This window comes from Epinephelus lanceolatus, chromosome 3 (genome assembly GCF_041903045.1).
Source record: "Epinephelus lanceolatus isolate andai-2023 chromosome 3, ASM4190304v1, whole genome shotgun sequence".
In the NCBI taxonomy this organism is placed as follows: domain Eukaryota; kingdom Metazoa; phylum Chordata; class Actinopteri; order Perciformes; family Serranidae; genus Epinephelus; species Epinephelus lanceolatus.
Genome location: NC_135736.1, coordinates 7,056,981 through 7,076,148, shown reverse-complemented (window position 1 = coordinate 7,076,148; position 19,168 = coordinate 7,056,981). Strand labels below are relative to the sequence as shown.

At 39.4% G+C, this 19,168-nt stretch overlaps 1 protein-coding gene across 1 annotated transcript; it reads right to left on the bottom strand.

The window, feature by feature from the left end:
• Nucleotides 1-332: 332 nt before the first annotated feature.
• On the bottom strand, nucleotides 333-18,847 carry LOC117255533 (ribosomal protein S6 kinase beta-2-like). Its single transcript, XM_033624538.2, has 16 exons — nucleotides 18,502-18,847; nucleotides 17,152-17,206; nucleotides 14,173-14,210; nucleotides 13,957-14,071; nucleotides 13,538-13,606; nucleotides 13,144-13,291; nucleotides 12,403-12,460; nucleotides 9,579-9,679; nucleotides 8,910-9,000; nucleotides 8,524-8,614; nucleotides 7,653-7,760; nucleotides 6,222-6,284; nucleotides 5,505-5,582; nucleotides 5,107-5,214; nucleotides 4,522-4,634; nucleotides 333-3,162 (listed from the first exon to the last, which is right to left on the bottom strand). Exons 2-16 carry the CDS (start codon nucleotides 17,203-17,205, stop codon nucleotides 2,985-2,987), a joined length of 1,413 nt encoding a protein of 470 aa, XP_033480429.1. The 5' UTR covers nucleotide 17,206; nucleotides 18,502-18,847; the 3' UTR covers nucleotides 333-2,984.
• Nucleotides 18,848-19,168: the final 321 nt, after the last annotated feature.

Below are 19,168 nucleotides of genomic sequence, written 5' to 3'. Positions count from 1 at the left end.
TGTATTAAAAGTAAATATGCTCAGATGGAGATCATAATTACAGTGGTAGACTTTAACAAAGCAGTGGACAGATGATGCAGCTTTGCCCCACGTCATATTAAATTGACGTTGCTTTAAAATGACAGCTCCGAGACGAGGATGTCTCATTTTGTTAAATGCATGTGGCCTCAACTCCTCTCAACTCACACTCTTCCTGGACTCTTCTGCTCGCATCTCCTGTGGGTGGGACTAAGACGTGAGGAGAGGAGCCAAGGAGAGGAATTGAGGAGGTACAAACTGAGAAATGGAAAAGACCTTTGGTCTCTTTGAAAACAAATAATAGTTTACAGTCATAAAATACAGAATATTCTTTATTCTTCAGTGAAGACCATGACAGACAGGCAACATGTTGAAGTGTTGAAGCAAATGGATGATTTAGCCAACAAATATAAGCACATGTTAACGTCTTCAGCCATGTTAATCACAGGAACTCTTTTTACTCCAAACAATACTTGAACACTTCCATTACCACAAATTATATATACATCAATGGATTGAGAGCAATGATTGAAAGCTGTACAGTTCATATATTGTCTAAAGGGGAACAACGGCCAATTAAAAAATGTATTATTGTTCTGGAGGCTATATAACATGATGGATAAAATACTACAATCTGCTCTTGTTCGCGCATATTGTGAGGGTGCGCCAGTAAACCACCAAGTAGTCATCGCAGTAAACAGTGACTGTCTGCCAGTGATGATATGGAGTATAGAATTTCAACATTTGCAATTTAAATAAACGTGCAGTCACTTCAAATCTATTTTATGTTAACAAAAACAGTTAAAAGACAGGAAACTGTGTGACACCTTTCTGACCTCTTTCGTCTTCCAGTAGTTACCAAGTGCTGTCCACTGGAACACAGAAATCGCAGCTATCCTGTAGTTTCCAAGGTCAAGAACGACACACCAGTAAGGCTTCTTGAAATATTCCCATCCACGCTCTTCTTGGTCTACAAAGATTGAGTACTGTAATTCTGAAACTTTCTATAGCTTAATATGCTGTGCCTGGTGCTAGCCAGAATTCTCTGGTGAGTGGGATGTCCATCGCAAAGTGTGCTAAAGCCTGTCATGGTTTTCTCCATTCCAGTGGACAACATTTGCATATTTGCTTCACAAACAGTTTAAATGGCAAAAAAATAAAAAATAAGGAAGAATGAGAAGAGAAACATTAGGGCTTCAGCAGTGAATGATGCTGCTTGGATCCCTAAAATTGGCTGTTGTTTCCTTTTAACCACTAATATACTTTGTTACCTAAAATAATTTGTAATATTTTGAATTGAAATCCCTGCTCAAGATAATTTCATCTCTGTGCCTTGAAGAGCTGCCTGTGTTTAAGACTCATGCATGCTTAATGCTTTATTTTTTATTGTACTGTATTGTAGAGAAATGCAGTGAGATGGGCCATAATTTGGTTGAATTTACCTCAATCTATGAATGATTTATTCTAAGCAAAAAAAAAAAAAAGCTAAAAGAATCTTGGCATCAAATGAACCTCATAACCTTCCTGTGATCTAAGTGCTGAATTAGTGTTTGACTAAGCAGACCTGCAGTGACAGCATCACCCCCTGAAAGTTTGTCAGGCAATGACAATTACTCTGAAATATCTAGGACTTTTTTTTTTCAAATACTACTTGACTTAGATTTTATTTGTAAAAATATGTTTGTTCAGTAACCCAAAATACTTTTTATACATTATCATCTGTTTTTAGAGAGCAAAGCTTTTAACAGCCTGCTCTGACTGTACAGTATACTAATTATATGAATCTATGCACTTATGTGAACACATGGTAATATGTGGATTACTATACAGGGGCTATTTTGATGAACTGATGAAATACATTACAACCTTCTTATTTACCTAAATAAATAAATACATTATATCCCTCTTTTTAAGTGCACTCTGTTATAATGTGATTGGTCCATTTGTACAATATGAGGATAGGATGTGTTAAAAGCTTTGGCAGTAGTCATGAATATTCTCTGCAAAGAAAGCTGAGAGAAGTGAAAAACACTGATGAATGTCACCATATTTTACACAGAAATGTTCACTTAAGATCCAGTATGACATTAGTGAAAACATTATCTTCCATGTGCGATGCAGCATTTAATTCAGTAGATTTCTATATGGTATAGTTCCACCCCAAACACATGAACAAATCTTACTGCTTTTGCAGTCAAGATTTTTTGATGGCTGAGGGTCAGTTTCACAGTTCAACCATGATGGAGAAGAATCAGGACTTCAGTCAAATGATCCTTCATCAGTTTTCTGATGAAAACGTAAGCCTGTGATAGCCGACCTCGTTGCACAAACTGAACTAATTAAAAGTTGACAAACTAATTAAATGAAAATTAAACAAAAAAACAACCTGATATCACAGCTTCCTTTTGCTGTAATTTTACTAGCATCTACAAAAAAAATCAAACTGTTACCAATCAATCCATCAATGACCTGACCTTGACTCCTCACAGTAGATTCAGTGAAGCTGGTAAAGAATCATTGGTTCTGTTGCCCTCTTTCCAGTGATTTTCATATAAAATATTGATATTACGGCATTGTTTCTCATATCGGTGCCACAGTGTGAACTATTAGTGCAGAGATATGGAAGCTAGAAATCAAAGCTTTACGCACTTAAGTGACCATCTGAGATAGTTAAAAATAAAAGCATGAAATTCCAGATATATGACAAACAGGAAGTCCTGAACCCTAAGCCCCAGTACTACTGGATTTGTTTTCAAAGATGACTGTGGAAAGAGAAGTGCAAATGGAGAGCTTTCCATTTTTCACGGACCTCTAATATGTTCCACTTCAAGAAAGCATGATACAGGCAAAAACACTTCAGCTCTGTGCCTCAACACTCACTATATACTACGAAACTGAGTTCCAATAAACACAAGAATCTGACCAAAGGTCTTGCAGCCCAGGCTGGCTCTTTGAAGATTTCCTCCTCATCTCCGATGTCCCTTCTGCTTCTTGTTCCTTGCAGGCGTCCTGATCGGCTGACTGGCAGTTCCGTTTTCCAGAGGCACAGAAACTGGAGCTGCTGGTGGAGAGGTGGGAGAGAAAAGGTCCGGCTCTCTGTCGATACTGGACTTGAAAGGTCCAGCTGGGGAAAATTTCAGGGGACTGAAAGAAATCGACAAAGAAAAAAACAGAGAAGTTATAAGAAATATAAGACGGCTGGGAAGAAAGACGAATAATAAAACTAGAATTACCACCTTGTGGAGGCGTACAAACACAAGGTGGCAATTCTAGTTTTGTTTATATTCTTTCACCAGTCACGTTGCAGTTATGGTTTACATCCATGTCTGTCCAGACTTACATGTAGGCATGACAGCTGACAATGCTTTAAATATGGATGTTTCAGAAGAGAACCTACATATTCAAAAATGTGGGTACTTGACACACATCTTCAACCCAGCAGTACAGAAGATCTATACAATCAGCACAGTCTCAAGTAGGAATGCACAATAATATCGGTATGTCATCGGTATCTGCCAATATCGGCTTTAAAATGAACAATTAGAGGGGCGTTAGTAGCTTAGTGGATAGAGCAGGCGCCCCATGTACAAGGCTGTTGCCGCAGCGGCCCAGGTTCGAGTCCAGCCTGTGGCCCTTTGCTGTATGTCATCCCCTCTCTCTCTCTCTCTGTCCCCCTTTCACACTTGGCTGTCCTGTCCATTAAAGGCAAAAAAATGCCCAAAAACATATCTTTAAAAAAAGAAAAAAAAAGAACAATTAGAATCAGCCAGCATGTTTTTACTTATTTTGCACAATGAATGAATATTACATACTCTGAAAAGCGTTCTATTTCATGTCTCCATCTGCTGGTGGGCCATCATGATAAAAGTATGCATGCATAATATGATGTTAATTGCACTACAGAAGAGACTTGATGATCACTAAAATTAGGTGGGGAAAAAGTAGATATTGATACTGGTATCAGTTATCGACTAAATAAGTTGTTACATATCGGCATATCTGATATTGGCAGAAAACCCAATATCAAGGTTCCCTAGTTTGAAGGTGGCCACCAAAGATTAGGGTCACCAATTCGGTATCTGACCAAGTGTCTCTCCTTCTGTTCCTAATGCTGAATAATGGCCAGAAAACTGTTTTTGCAGAACATTATGATGTCACAATGAAGTTGACCCTCACTTAATCATTTTATCCTACTAGACATATGTGTAAACTTTTGTCATATTTAGAGAATGAATTCTTGAGTTAAAGCCAAAAACATATTTTGCGAGATTACACTGACCTTTGACCACCACAACCATATCAGTTCATTGTTGAGTGTCAAGTGGATGTTTGTGCCAAATTTGGAGAAATTCCCTTAAGTCCTTCTTGTGATAGTGTGTTCATGAGAATGGAACGGATGGACGGACAAGCCAAACACATAATGCCTCCAGACACAGCTGTTGCCAATGCAGAGGCATAAGGATTTATAATTTTTACTTATCAATGAGAACAGAAGTAAGTTACCTGATGGGTGTGCGTGGGCTGCTGTTGTGTCGGCGTACAGGTCGTGTTCGTGGTTCAAATGAGAAGCCTTCCTTTAGACTCTCTAAGACCGATGGAGCCACGTAGGTGAAACCCTGATGGAAAATGATCATTCCTTCTCAACTGTCACTTATAGATGGATCATGTTACCATGTTACCACCTTCCTCATAAAAACAGGTGTTCTTTTTTAATACCATATTAAAATAGAGGACTGCAGTGCAGTTAAAGGGAAACACTTCCAATTTTCAACCAGCCCTGTGTCATCGCAGTGTGTGCGCATGAATGGTGTTTAGATTCCCCCTATGCTGCATCCACCCACAGTTTCCCACTCATTTGCTGCCAGACTTTGATGACACTCTTTGTGTCACCTGTCATAGCATAGACGGGATGCTCCGGGCACAGGGAGAGCCAAAGACCATTTATCTGTAAACACTGTAATAACACAAAGCTGGTTGAAATCAACAAAGTTTCCCTTTAAGTAGGAATTGAATAATTATTGTCAATCAAATATTTGTTTCGAGTAGTCTATGGTTTCTAGTGCATCAATATAAAGAAGAGAATCTTACAGCAAAGGCGAGCTCTGCACTGTGGCTGAGTGTGGTATCGTCCGGACTGTCCACCGGTGTCTGTCTGGTAAATCTGGTGTCAAACTGGCTTACATCCTCATCTGACTGCTGCAGAGACCGATGGGAAAACAGAGGCAGCCAAAAAGGTTGAAGAGAAAAAAAGAGTGAGTAAGAAAGATGAGATTTATTAGGGTGTACATAAATATGGAGGTGTGTAAAAATGTAAGGTGAACATGACAGAAATGTACTTTAGGTGGTAGCTGAGAAGAAAAGAAGTCATGAAAGAATGAGAGGTGAGTTGCTGAATTTACTCTACTTGCCCAGAATAAGAGGCATAATATTAACTTGACAAACTATTCAATAACATAATGGGGACAAAATGACAACTGATGACCTACCAGTTGTGGCTTATATGGCGGCTCCACTCTCTTGTTCAGCAGGTCAGTCCAGTTGATATGCCTGAAGAACGGATGTTTCTGCAGTGGAACAAAATAACTGTTTATATATTCTCTATGTCCAACAACATGTACATGAATCCCTAACACCAGGGAGCTGAGTCCATGTTTCTTTTGTTTACAAGTTCTGGTTATGCTTATAACTGCGCAGCATTTCAATCATGTCATCCACATCCATTAATATTAGGGCAGCGTATCTATGACAACCATGTTATTGCTCTATGAATACAATGTGAATTCTGCTTTTATTGACGCACAGTACTCCACTAGTGGAGGTTGTTTTCAATCATTACATTCAATATATCCTAGGTTTCTGATTATATTTTAGCTTGTCCAGTTACAGTTCATGTGAACACCAGGTAGAAAGCTAATGTGGCCAATGGTGGTGGAGAGAGAGCAGGTCATTTACTAATCCCCAGTTCCTCCAGTCCAAAAGTCTGGCAAATTTTGAGTGTGAGTGTGAGTGTGTGAGGATGCCTCAAATGAGTAGCAGGTGGCCCCTTGTATGGTTGACTCAGCCACCAGTGTTTAAATGTGTGTGAATGGGTGAATGTGATATGTAGTAAAAAAGGGGTGTTTGAGTTGCCAGGAGAGCTAGAGAGGCGCTATACAAATCCAAGTCCACCCATATTGGAAAATGAGTGCGAGTGAAAACCGTACCTGAATGTCAGCACAGTCTGCTTTACTGGAGCCAAGCCGTTGGGCTGGATTCTTCTTCAATAGCTAGGAAAAACAAAGAGTTGTGCACATCACTTTAAAGACTGAAGATTGTGTGCTATAGTACATTTTGAAATCCCTTGTTTAAATCTACCAAATAAAAATTAGTTTTCATAAAACTGTTTCTGATGAGCAGTCACACTAGGAAAAGATTAAGATTATAAATCAATGTTTAATTTTTAACTTTTTTTTTTTTTTTTAACTTTTTAATATTTAACTGAAACTTTACCCGATTTTAATTCGCATAGAGGGCTGTTCTTTTAAATCTAATGAAAACAATGTTTGCTATAATATTGTTAAAGGGGAACTAAACCCCCCTCTCTAGGCATTACTCCGCCCACAGCTTGATTGGGGGGGCAGGTGAGCGGCAGAGGAAGGGGACGGAGTGAAGATTGTCCCCCGCTGCGGGGAGAGAGACTTATTTTCATTGTGCCGATGGTGGCTTGGAAAACCGCCCCTAACTGTGTCACACGGGCAGAAGGGAACGAGGCCGGAGTCTTATTTTATCCTACTTGGTTCTATTTCTCCCTCTCTGGGAGTCTGGGCTCACCGTGCAGCAGCCCACCCCATCCATCCACCCCTCCCTCCCTCACGGCCCCGCACATATACCTCTGAGGCTCGGCTCTCTCTCACCGCACAGCGGCCCTCCACATCCCTCCCTCGCCGCCCCGCACATATACTCCTGAGCCTCGGTGCCTCTCCTTGACCAACTAACCTAAATACTATAAACACACTACTAACTGTAAACCTACACTAAAATACACTATGCTAACAATACGATTCGACAAATTACTAGCTATTCTCTCTGCTCTACTACTCGCTCTGCTCTGATCCAACCTACTCGCTATCAGTTTGATAACTGCGGACAGAATGGTTTTATAGCAAGGGGAGGAGTAAAGGGAGGAGGGCAGGTTCAGCGTGGACGGTTAGTGACGTCATTCGCCTCGAAAAAGAATCATTCGCCTCCAATGTAATGTAATGTAAATTCAAATGTAGTAACCAGGTTTCAAGCTGTAGAGGGCATTTCATACCACATTTTTAAAATAAAATGTAGATTTTCAACAGTTTGCACTAAACTGTCAAGATTTTGAGCAGGATCAGTCAGTAACACTACTATACAACCAGAAACAATGATTATCAGCTGAAAAAAATGGTTCTAGGGTTTAGTTACTCTTTAACATTTAAGGCCAAAAACTGGCAGACACACATACCATCTGTTCAGCTGCACAATAAAGATTATATATATATATATATATATATATATATATATATAATTAAATCATTTGAAACCAGAATTGAAACAAAAGACAAAAAAAAAAAAAATCTACATTTAGACATAATTTGTGTCTGTGTTTTTGTGTGTGTTTTACAGACCTTCTTGATGAGGTCCCTGGCATCGATGGTCAGGTATGGGGGCAGATTGAGTTTACACTTCAAGATCTTATCGATGGTCTTCTTCCTGTTTTCAGCTGTGAATGGAGGCTGGTGGAGAAACACAGGAGGGAGTCAGTAGTTGCTAAAGGAAATCAAAACTACTGGTTTCTCTCATTTGTTTTAGGGTCAGGTAATCGATCAAGTTATTTTGCCCCCAGTTCCCGATCTGAGCCATTTAATATCAAGTATCTGCCGATACCAAGTCCCAATCCGATACCTCTATTTTCCTAGATAACAGTGCTGCACAGTGCACACAAGTTACAGGAAAATCAATCCAATGTGTATGCTCGACAGCTGAATAGCTCTATGATGCATTAAGACAGCGAGGGTCAGTCAAAGAACTGCAATACAATAATCGGTGGTCAGATGTTGCATTCTGCCAAAAAGCATGCAGAGTGGACGCAAAACAAAATGTGTCAACATACGTGTTGTAGCAATGAGGGTTTGTAGTGAAGTAGGCCTATTTCAGCAGTTTGCCCTAATTTACTTATTTATACTTATCTTATTTGGTAAGTGTTGTTTTCCCCTGGTTTTAAAGGCTGAACAGTAAAGTGATGTAATTTTCTGAACTTAAGATACTGTGGTAGCTGAACTTCCATTGGCCTTCACCCACTTTGCCATTATGTCCTCATTTCTGATGATTACTTATCAAAAATCTCATAGTGTGAATATTTTGTAAAAGCACCGAAAGAAGAAAAAATATCATATTTGATTTTTTTCTATATCACCCATCCCTTATTGTAGCCCACCCCCATCTCCCATCACAGATTCCTCATAATATTTACTGTTCTCTTTCACAGAACTAACTTACTGATCCTGTCATCATATCGTACATCAGGGCCCCAAGGCTCCACCAGTCTACTGCTCTGTTGTGACCCGACCTGGTTAGGATCTCTGGAGCCCTGGAGGAGAAAGAGATACACAGAGAAAGGAGACACTCAGGAAGTTATCAGAGTAAAGAAAAATGTGTGAAGATGTGTGTGTGTGTGTGTGTGTGTGTGTGTGTGTGTGTGTGTGTGTGAGCAGGGCCAAATGACAGAATTTCTGTTAATATTCTGAATGACTCAGAACATATTGATTAAAACAAACAGTAAAACAGTTTACAAAATGCCATTATAAAACTTTGCATTTATGTTCCAGAGTTTATAAATGATGCTACAATCTCTTGTATCTTATCTTGAGTGTGGTGTTACCCACATGTACTCTATGGTGCCACAGAAGGTGTGGGTGACCGTTCCATCATGAATGGATTCCTTACAGAGGCCAAAGTCAGTAAGCTTGATGTGTCCTTCAAAACAGAGAAAAACATACTGAAGTCACACTGTCCATGATTCATGTGTAAGGCTGACTTTATATTAGAAATAAGACGGAAATGACACTGGAAACAGGAAACAACAAGAACCAATGCTCATGTTGATTCAGGCTTTAAAGGTCATTTTTAATCAAATTGAAGTATTTAAAACTGGTATATTTTGAGGGAGATGAGGTCAAAATTTCAGGTCATACTTCTGACCTTAAAAAAATAATCCTGAAAAAAAATGCAATATAAAAAGTTGCAGAGTTGACTCTGCAAGCTATATTTTAATTTCAGTAACTCTGGATGTTTTGGGGCCGTGTTTAAATTTGATTTTCACTCAAAACTTAATTTAGCTACGAGGTCACATTTTGCTTACTGAATATTTTACAAGTGATTTGAATGATGAGTTTGTGCCCCCAAAAAATAACTGACTACACATGAATTCTGAATGCCAAAAACTGATGTAGTTATGATCATTCTTCATTTTAAGACAGTAAATGTTCTACTTTCAACAACATTAAATTGAACTGAACTGTACTGATGACATTTATCCACATGTGATGTGTTACCTTGGTGATTAAGCATGATGTTTTCAGGTTTGAGGTCTCTGTAAATGATCCCGTTAGAGTGGAGGTGACCCAGAGCCAATGTGATCTCTCCTAGATAGAAACTACACACAGACATAAATTATTTGACTCAGTGATGAGCGACAGACTGATCTCTCCTAAACCACAAAAATAAGACAAACGAGGAATGAAGCAATATATCATTAACATGCTTAAGAAAACCAAGAGTTACCACCCCGCAGTTGTATGCCTCCGAACACTAGTCAAGTTTCTCTTACAGTTTATATCCATGTCTGTGAAAACATGGAAGCATCACACACATCTTCCCCGTGGCAGCACAGAAGATCTATACAATCAGCACAGTTTCAAGGTGAACACCTAAGGTTAGTGTCACCAATTAAGTATCTGACCAAATGTCGCCCCTTCTGTTCCTGAGATATGACGCTGAATAATGGCCATAAAAATGTTTTATGCAGAACATTATGATGTCACAGTGAAGATGACCTTTGACCTTTTGAATATAAAATGTCATCACTTCATTATTTTATCCTATTAGATATTTGTGTGACATTTTGTCATAATTAGCATATAAATGATTGAGTTATGGCCAAAACCATAATTTGTGAGGGCACACTGACCTTGACCTTTAACCTTCGACCGCAAAATTCTAATCAGCTTATCCTTGAGTCCAAGTGGGCGTTTATGTCAAATTTTGAGAAATTCCCTTAAGGTGCTCTTGAGATATTATGTTCACGAGAATGAGACAGATGCAAGGTCACACTGACCTTGACCTTTGACCACCAAAAGCCAATCAGTTTATTGCTGAGTCCAAGTGAGCGTTTGTGCAAAATTTGAAGAAATTCCCTCAGGGGGTTCTTGAGATATCATATTCACGAGAATGAGACAGATGTTTGCCATGTTAAAGCAAATGCTGAATGAATATGCAAAAAGTAAGGGGAAACTGAATTAATGAAACAAAGGCAAGCTTTTTCTCACATCAAGATATTCACCTCTGTCAAGGGATTGTATGTTTTCAGTGCTGATTGTGCATCTGTTGGTTTGTCAGCAGGATTACAGAGAAACTACAGGCACAATTCTCATAAAACTTGGTGGAAGGGTGCGGCGGCATGGGCCAAGGAAAACCAGTGGAATTTTGGAACAGGTTGGAATCACAAGGCAGAACACAAATTATTTTTCACTTCCGTTAAACTTGCTATATGCGCACAGCCTTCCACTCAACCTTGGCGGAGGTCTGCACTCTCTGAGCGCTTTTCTAGTTTGATTTTGTGTCACTTCTTAACCTTTGTCTTGAATTTAATTTCTTTTAAATCAATTTAAATAGCCAATCATTGACTGGATTCACTGACATAACACTGTCGGCAATTCTTCCTAAATACCCCTATATCAGTTTTCTTACTTTACTTATTTTCTTACTTTAATTTGTAAGTCATTTAACATATGAGTTTATGTGATCTATATCCGCCAGCAGTGTCACATTCTTTGTCACCAATGACTTGCGCTCAGTTCAGAGCAAAGATTCATGATCAGACAAAACTATTTTGGAATGTTGCAGAGAAAAGTTGCAGCGGTGTGCACTAGCTGGTCTGAGCTCGACTCAAGCCAGCCGATGGTATCACCTGCAACTCAGCTGGTCAAATCGCTGGCGGCTGGTTTTAGAACATAAAGCACTTAACCTGTTTCAATGGCCAATCAGCTTGCAATGAAGTCTGCTGGTCAAGTCAAAATGACTGTAGACAGGTGCTCCGTCCCCACTGAGCGCTCACGGTGTGCTGTGTCGGACAGTGGGTCACTGAGCACGGTTACATGCACACAATAATCAGATAACTGGGAATAATCAGGTAATGGTAATAATCCGATTTGACACGTTTACGTGCACTTCAATAATCTGATCATCAGAAAAACCTGGTTTACATGATTCAGTCCTTCAGTTGGATTTCCCCCCAAGTACATGACATAAAACTCAAACTTCCTGTTACAGTAGGTACTCATATCCTTGAAAAACCTTGAAAAGTATGCAAGTCATATATTTGCAAAATAAAGCTTATATTCTTACAGTACTGTTTGTTTTTATCATTAACAAATACATGTGAGAGCATTCTAATGTGTAGTTTATCAATGTGGAGCCAATTTTACATACTTTGGGTAGATTCGGAGTAAAAGTACTGCAAAGTGCAATATACAAGTGTATTGTATATAAACTTGTCACACAAAGTGCATAACATATAAGTAAGATAAAATAAAAGTGACAATTTAAACACTGAGAATATAAAAATATATTATTTTATGTAAAATCTTTATCTGAAAGGAAACAAAAGCTGTCAGATTAACGTAGTGGAGTAGAAAGTACAATATTTCCCTCTAAAATGTAGTGGAGTGGGAGTATAAAATAGCAAAACCCAAAAGAAACCAGATTAAAGGGTATACATGCACCGAATAATCTGACTATTGGGGAAAAAGCTAGGTGTGTTTATCTGATTTCTCATAATCAGATAATGGCTTTTATCTGATAAAGCCTATCGGATTATGCTGTTTACATGACCACTTGAATAATCAGGTAACTCCAGAAATCAGATAATGATCGGTTTATTAGTGTGCATGTAAACGCGCTCACTGTTGCTGCTCGCTGTATGTGCTTATGCCACCATCTGGTGCTTGTTTTCTTTATGTTTATCACTGTTTCATCATACTCGCCTATATATTGCAAAAGCTCTTTGGCTGACTGGTGGGTACTACAAATGGACAGAGAAAGAGGTAACTCGTATACCCTTCACTACACCACTGCTTGTAATGCATCTATGGTCCTTACCAGGCAGTGTCCTCCATGAAGATGCCTTCCTTCTCAAGCTGCATGAACAGCTCCCCTCCTGGTGAGAAAAATCAACACAGATGAGTTACTGGGGTTAGTGGCATTAGAGAATATTCCTCCCAACCATTCCTTCATTTCTCCATTTATCAGTGCTGCATGATAAAAATCATACTTTCACAGTCATCGCAATATGAACATAGGCGATCAACACTGCAAGCACTGCCTGAAACACAATAGCTTTGTTTACAACCAGCATCAGGGTTTGACATTAACATCCACCAAGCGCCAAATTTAGTAGATTTTACGTTGGGCAAGGAAATTTCGACGGGCTATCTGCAGAAATTGTACTGAAATAATCATGTAATAAAAAACTATGCTAAACTGCATTTTGTGTCATTAATAATCACATTAAGTCATCACAAGCACAGCATAATCGTGATTTCAATTTTGAACAAAATAATCGTGATTATGATTTTTTCCATAATCGAGCAGCCCTATTGCACATCGCAGATTTCCTCATATCATGCAGGCCTTTTATTCATGCCTCTTTTTCTTCCTCCACCTCCTCCCTTTCTATCCCTGCAAACAGCCCTGTGGCGATACAGGCAAACAATAAAAGGGTTCCCATTAGTGGTGTACACACACAGTGTATGCACTAATGTTGGTCCATATTATCTGTCTCTCCTCCTATGTTTTTACCCTCCACATCCATCAGTTCACCCCTCAGTGCCTCTGTCTTACCACTCAGACATTCCAATATGAGGTAGAGTTTTCCCCCAGTCTGGAAGGCGTAGAGCAGATCCACGATGAACGGGTGCCTCACCGTCTCCAGGATCTCCCGCTCCGCACGTGTATGGGCTGTGTCTTTAGCATTACACACTATCTTTGCCTAAGGACAAATGAACATGACAAGCGAGCACATACAGTGTTGAAAGAGGCATAGAAAGGGAAATATAAAGAGTCGGGGCAGGAAAGAGAGGACAACAAATAGAATGAAGTGAAGAAATGAGAGGCAGATAAAACATAGTGTGGAAAGGATTGCATTAAGAACACGTGGACAAACAGAGACAACTTCATGTATTGTTTATCCTACAATTTGTGTCTTAGGAGGGAGCTGTGGACTGAGACAGAGTACCTTTTTCAGGACCTTCATGGCAAATATGTTCCCCGTCTGAGCTCCTTGAACCTTCCTCACCTGAAAAACCTGAAAAATAGGCATTTTGTTTTATGAATACCACAAAAAGTAGTATGTGTTGTGAAAAGTATTTAGGGGATACTTTACTGCTTTCCAACCAGGTCTGAGTCACTGCAGTGTGGGGAGTGTGTTAAGGTGCCACCACCAGCCAGCCAGCAAAAATGTCATTCGTTTACAATGAATATTACTTTACGCTGTGTTCTGAAATTACTTTTCTGAGTAGTTATATGGAAAGCAAGGGGGTGTAAAAATTCAGAGACAGATCTCGCCTTAAAAAGGGCTCAAAATTGCGTGCGCACACACACACACACACACACCCACACACACACACACACACACACACACACACACACACACACCTTGCCATAGGCTCCTTTTCCCAGCACCGTTAAAAGCTCAAAACAGTCAGGTCCAACTCTCTCACTGTCTCTGTTGACACTTTCACTGGTTAGCTCCACCTCCTCTGTCTGAACACTGGAACGAGCATGACACAGGAAAGAAGCAGTACTGGTGTAAATACATTTGTGTACTATATCATCATTCGTGTTTTAGAGTGGATAGTAATTTTAACTTACTTCTCTGGTTCTGTCACAGTGAAGTCACAGACATCATCCTAGATGGGGAACAGCAAACCAATTACAGCTGCACAACATATTGTTGTTTTTTCTTAGCATGTCATCATTGCGATGTCAACTTGCATGATAAACACAAAGATAATGCTCTTAGGATTTTCTGAGTTAGATGAAAGAGAGTATCAATAGCAAACTACACCTTTTTTCCTCATTTGTACTTTTTGTGTTTACTTTAATGTTCAATTTGTTTGATAAACAAATGTTAGAAATTATTTCATTTAATCTTTTATAATTCAACAGGGAATTTGCAGTATTTTAGCAGTACACTGAAAGCAGTAGAAAACTGAGTACACTAATATACATTTATTTATTACTGAAAGTAGTATTGTTATTGCCATATTTATCAAGGTTATCATATATCGCATGATTTTCTCATATCATGCAGCCCTAAAACTAAAGAGGTTAGAAAAGAGAGTCCTTTTTTCTCACTTGTCATACACCTTAACCAAATGTCCCTTAAAGGACATTTTAACCCTTAATTAGACAATACATGTTTGAGTGTTTAAGTGTTTAAGATATTAGCCGTAGAGATATCTAACTTCTCTCCAATATAATGGAATTAGATGACACTCGGCTTGTGGTGCTTAAAGACCCAAAAAATACATCTGAAAAAATCAACAGCAACAGTAATTGCTGTGAGCAGTTTAATGTAGAAACTATTTTCTGTCTAACAAACTACACAGCGCAGAAGGAAGTATGCATCTCCTGCTAGCTCACCTTACACCTAACGTTACAGCTCAGCCGAGGAGGACGCCATTAGTGTCTGCATTTTGCACTGTCACAGGCACAGGGCTCTTGTCCATGAGTAGATACATGCTTCCTTTAGAGCGGTGATACGATTGGGAGGTGTAGTTCAGTAGTAAGAAAATAGTTCCTACATGAAACTGCTCACAAGAATGTCTATTGATTATCTTGAGTAACCGGGTCATGATTTCTGTAAAGAGACATTGCTGTTGAGTTTTTCAAAAATATTTTTTGGCACTTTTTTTGAGCACCACAAGCTGAGTGCCATCTGGTTCCATTATACTGGGATGGGAAACTCTGGGTTACGGGTTTCAGAACAGGTGATTTCAATCGGTTCAATCAACACAGAGTTTGTTCACTCTGAGTTAAGCAGGTGCACCACGACTTTAAAAAGCCGTCATCAATGGAGCCCCGATACCACGATTCACCATGGCAACAAGCAACAAGAAAAGGTCTGCATTTTTTTACTCCTCTGGAGTTGGATATCTTAATGCGCTCATACAGCGAATTTGAAGCTGTTTTCAGGAAGAAGAGTAACACGGCTGCAGCAGCGAAGGAACGGGAGTCGGCGTGGGAGAAAATTCATGCTCGGGTCAATGCGTAAGTTTAAATTTATTTCATACATTTATGCAATAACAATAATATTAGGCTACAGATGTAAACAGATGGAATGGTGTTAAAGCGAAAATTTAGTTCACTTAGAAGCAATCCCAACTCTTTATTTTTCAAGTGAAAATGGTCTAAAAACAAGTTACTTTTAGGTGTGATTTGTTTTGACTAAAAATGACATTTTGACTAGAAATAAGACACATATTCTTGGTATGATTTTGAGTTTTTGCAGTGTGATGCAGTCTGACATTTTGAGACAGTCCATCTACCTGCACATTAATGCTGTGAATGGACTTCCTATTCACATAGTCTCCTTCATTTTGTGAAGGAGCAATGATGGGAATGTGGGTTCCATCAATGCACCCTATCACACTGGGAAATCCTAAAAGAAATTAAAATGACTAATCCCAGTCTGAGGTTGCAGCACCATGTCATTAACTGAATATGATTTATAATCATAAATTTTAACTGATTTCTACATCATTCACCTGCAATCCTGTGGAACTCCCCCTTGATGACCCTCACAGGTTTATGTCCAGGGAACACAACAAAAGAGTTTAATAGAAGTTTCAGAGCTAGGGACACTTTTCTCACGGCTCTGCAGACAGTGGCCTTACTGATATTTTCTGCATCTCCGATATTATACAGAAAACTCCCATTTGCAAAAAAAAAAAAAAAAAACGAAGAGCAACACAAAGAATCTGGGTAGATGAAAGTGCATGTCCACGGTTGGTGACGTTGGTTATGTCACAACGGATGAGGTTATGGATATAAATGATGGACTGTGATGTGAAATGGTACCGTTCAAAAAGAAAATGTTCTGGAAATGATAATACGTCAATTCTGGGCCTGTGAATAATCTCCCGACGAATGCGTAACTCCCTCCTCAGTAACACTGCCTCTTCGTCCACAGGGTCCTCCAAGAACGGACATGCCATGGTCGAAAAAAGTAGATTTAGAACTAGAACACACTTTAGGATACGACTTTACCTTGAGGACAGATGATCAAACTCGCTGAAACCCGCGCGACACTAAACGAATGAATGAATGAATCACACTGCGTGTGTGGCGTAAGAGGGAGGAGACAGCTAGAAAATCGAGGTTCATTGAAGAAAACCTGCTCCCGACCAGGTTAGGTTCACAGAGTCAGTTGCCATAGTAACTGACACCGAGCTTCAGTTACCTCTCTTTCTGAAACGGTCTGAAGTTACTCCGCTTTCTCTGGTTTAAGTTACCTCCCTTTCTGAAACGGAAAACCCAGAGTTTCCCTCATTTCAGGGTTAAGAGACTCAGAGTTTTCACTAAACCTGCTTTGTGAAACGGACCCCTGGTAAGAGGAAAAATATTTATGTTTGATTTTGTGGTGAACTGTCCCTTTAAAAACATAAAGCGATGTATTCCAATTAAAGCTTGACTTTCATCAACAAATGGTGTTAATAATGCAGATTGCATTCAAAACTTTTCTGAAGCCAAAACAATTTGCGATGACGCAAATCAATTACTTTCTCATTCTGTGTATTTCAGATAACTGATCAGCAGTAGTCTTATCAATGAGTGGGGAATACAGACCTCTGTATCACTGATGTCCTCAGTCTCCAGATCTATGTCAAACACTCCTGCCATCCTGTAACAGAGATTATGGAAAAACTGTCTGTGTTTCGTTCAACCAGATGCTCATTATCAGTTTCATCCCAATGCCAAACATAGCATTTCTGTACAACTATCAAACATGCACGTCTCCTGAGAAATAGGCGACAAATAAGCCTGTGACTCGTTCTACACTGATATTCATTCCCCACCCTGGGGTTCAACCACCCACCCTAAGTTTTAACCTGTAACCCTCTTGCTGTGAGGCAACAATGCTAACCACTGGACCACCATGCCGCCTCTACACTGATAGTTACAACAAAAAGCAGATGTAATACAATACAAAATGCAACACCAAGTTTGAGGTATGCAGATGCAAAGCGTGCAATATTCAAGGATTAAATAACAAAGTAGAAAAGGAATGTATATCAAATGAAAAATACAACATATGTAAAAAGTTGAAACTAGATAATAGTATGGTGCAAAATATAACAAAAACATCTAACAGTAAGGTGCAAATAGGTGCAACCAATATATCCAATAATGCATTATGTTTAATAACCCAACTAAGTTACCAGAATGAATAATACATAAAGCATTGTTCCTTGTTTGTACAGTGTCAGATCTGAGGTGGTTGATGTGAGAGAGCCAGGGTGCACAGTTATGTTGTTTAACCACAGTTTACACACGACTGATCCAGTGATCCGAGAAATGTTGAAACACAACACATTAAATGAACTTACTGTAGCTGGCTGTTGATACCAGCAGTGTTTCGTATCGTTAAACGTGTGGGTTACTCTGAATACAGAATACTTGGCCCATCCAGAGCTGAACGTTAGCCTAGCCACCACATAGCTGTTGACTTGGCAAAATATGATGCCGCTACATCTTTCCAAACAAACCTTGACAGCCCTGTCCCTGTGTCCGAAATGCTGTGGCTTTAAGTGAGGGATGTCATTTATCTCAGGTTACACACGGTTAAGACCTCTCAGAATCAAATGCTTCGAGAAAGCTAGCTAGCTTAACTTCTCATGTTAGCATGCTGGCTAATCATATGGCAACCAAAACAACACGTGAGTGGAACCTACATGACAGCAAATGTTTCATGAAATACACTGCTTTAAGGTTAACGTTTCCGCTACAATTAAACTAAACGTTTGTTACGTTAGGTCGCTTCTTTTCCTTGGAAAATGCCAAACTGGATAACAGTGGCTGACAGCTGTAAACGTGAGTTAACATCACGTTGTCAGCTGGTTTGACAGGTAAAATTAGCATGCTAACAAAAATGCTAATACTAGCTAGCGTGTCACCCATATATACATTTGGCTTTACCTATAAACGCTCCTTCATCCGGTGGTTCCTTATCTCAGTCCGCAGTCCAATCGTTTAAACCCTAGGCAGTTTCTATACACAAACAGCTGTGATCACCATTGTTCTTGTTACACTTTCGTCAGAGAAGCACAACACACTCAGTTGTTTAGGTTCCCTTCATTCTCCTCTGACCCGCATAAAGCGCAGAGATTTTGGCTGCGTTCGAATATTTGAAAATATCCTTTCCTAGCCACTTCTCCTTGCCTGGGTCCAGTCCAGTTCTTTATATCCGTCCACTCCACTCAGTACGAGGTGACAGATTACCAAGGTGGAAACGGAATGTAACGAGTTCTGTCTGATATCAGGCAACACTTTTCCTTGGCCTCGGTGGAAAACTTCATGAAGTAAAGGGAGGGAAGGAGAATTCATAAGGATCAAACTCTCCCTCCCACTTTATCTCAAAGACTTTTAACCCCAATTCCAAAGCTTGGGAAAGATCTGCTTTGCATCAACAACTGGCGGCCAGTTTGCCTTCTTAATAATGATCACAAAATTCTACAACACAGATTTTTGCCAATAGCATAAACTCTGTTATGGACCACATGATTGATCAAACTGGTTTTATGAGGCTCAGACATGTATCTAATAACATTAGGCTTGTATCTTTGCAGAATTGCAGCAATGTATT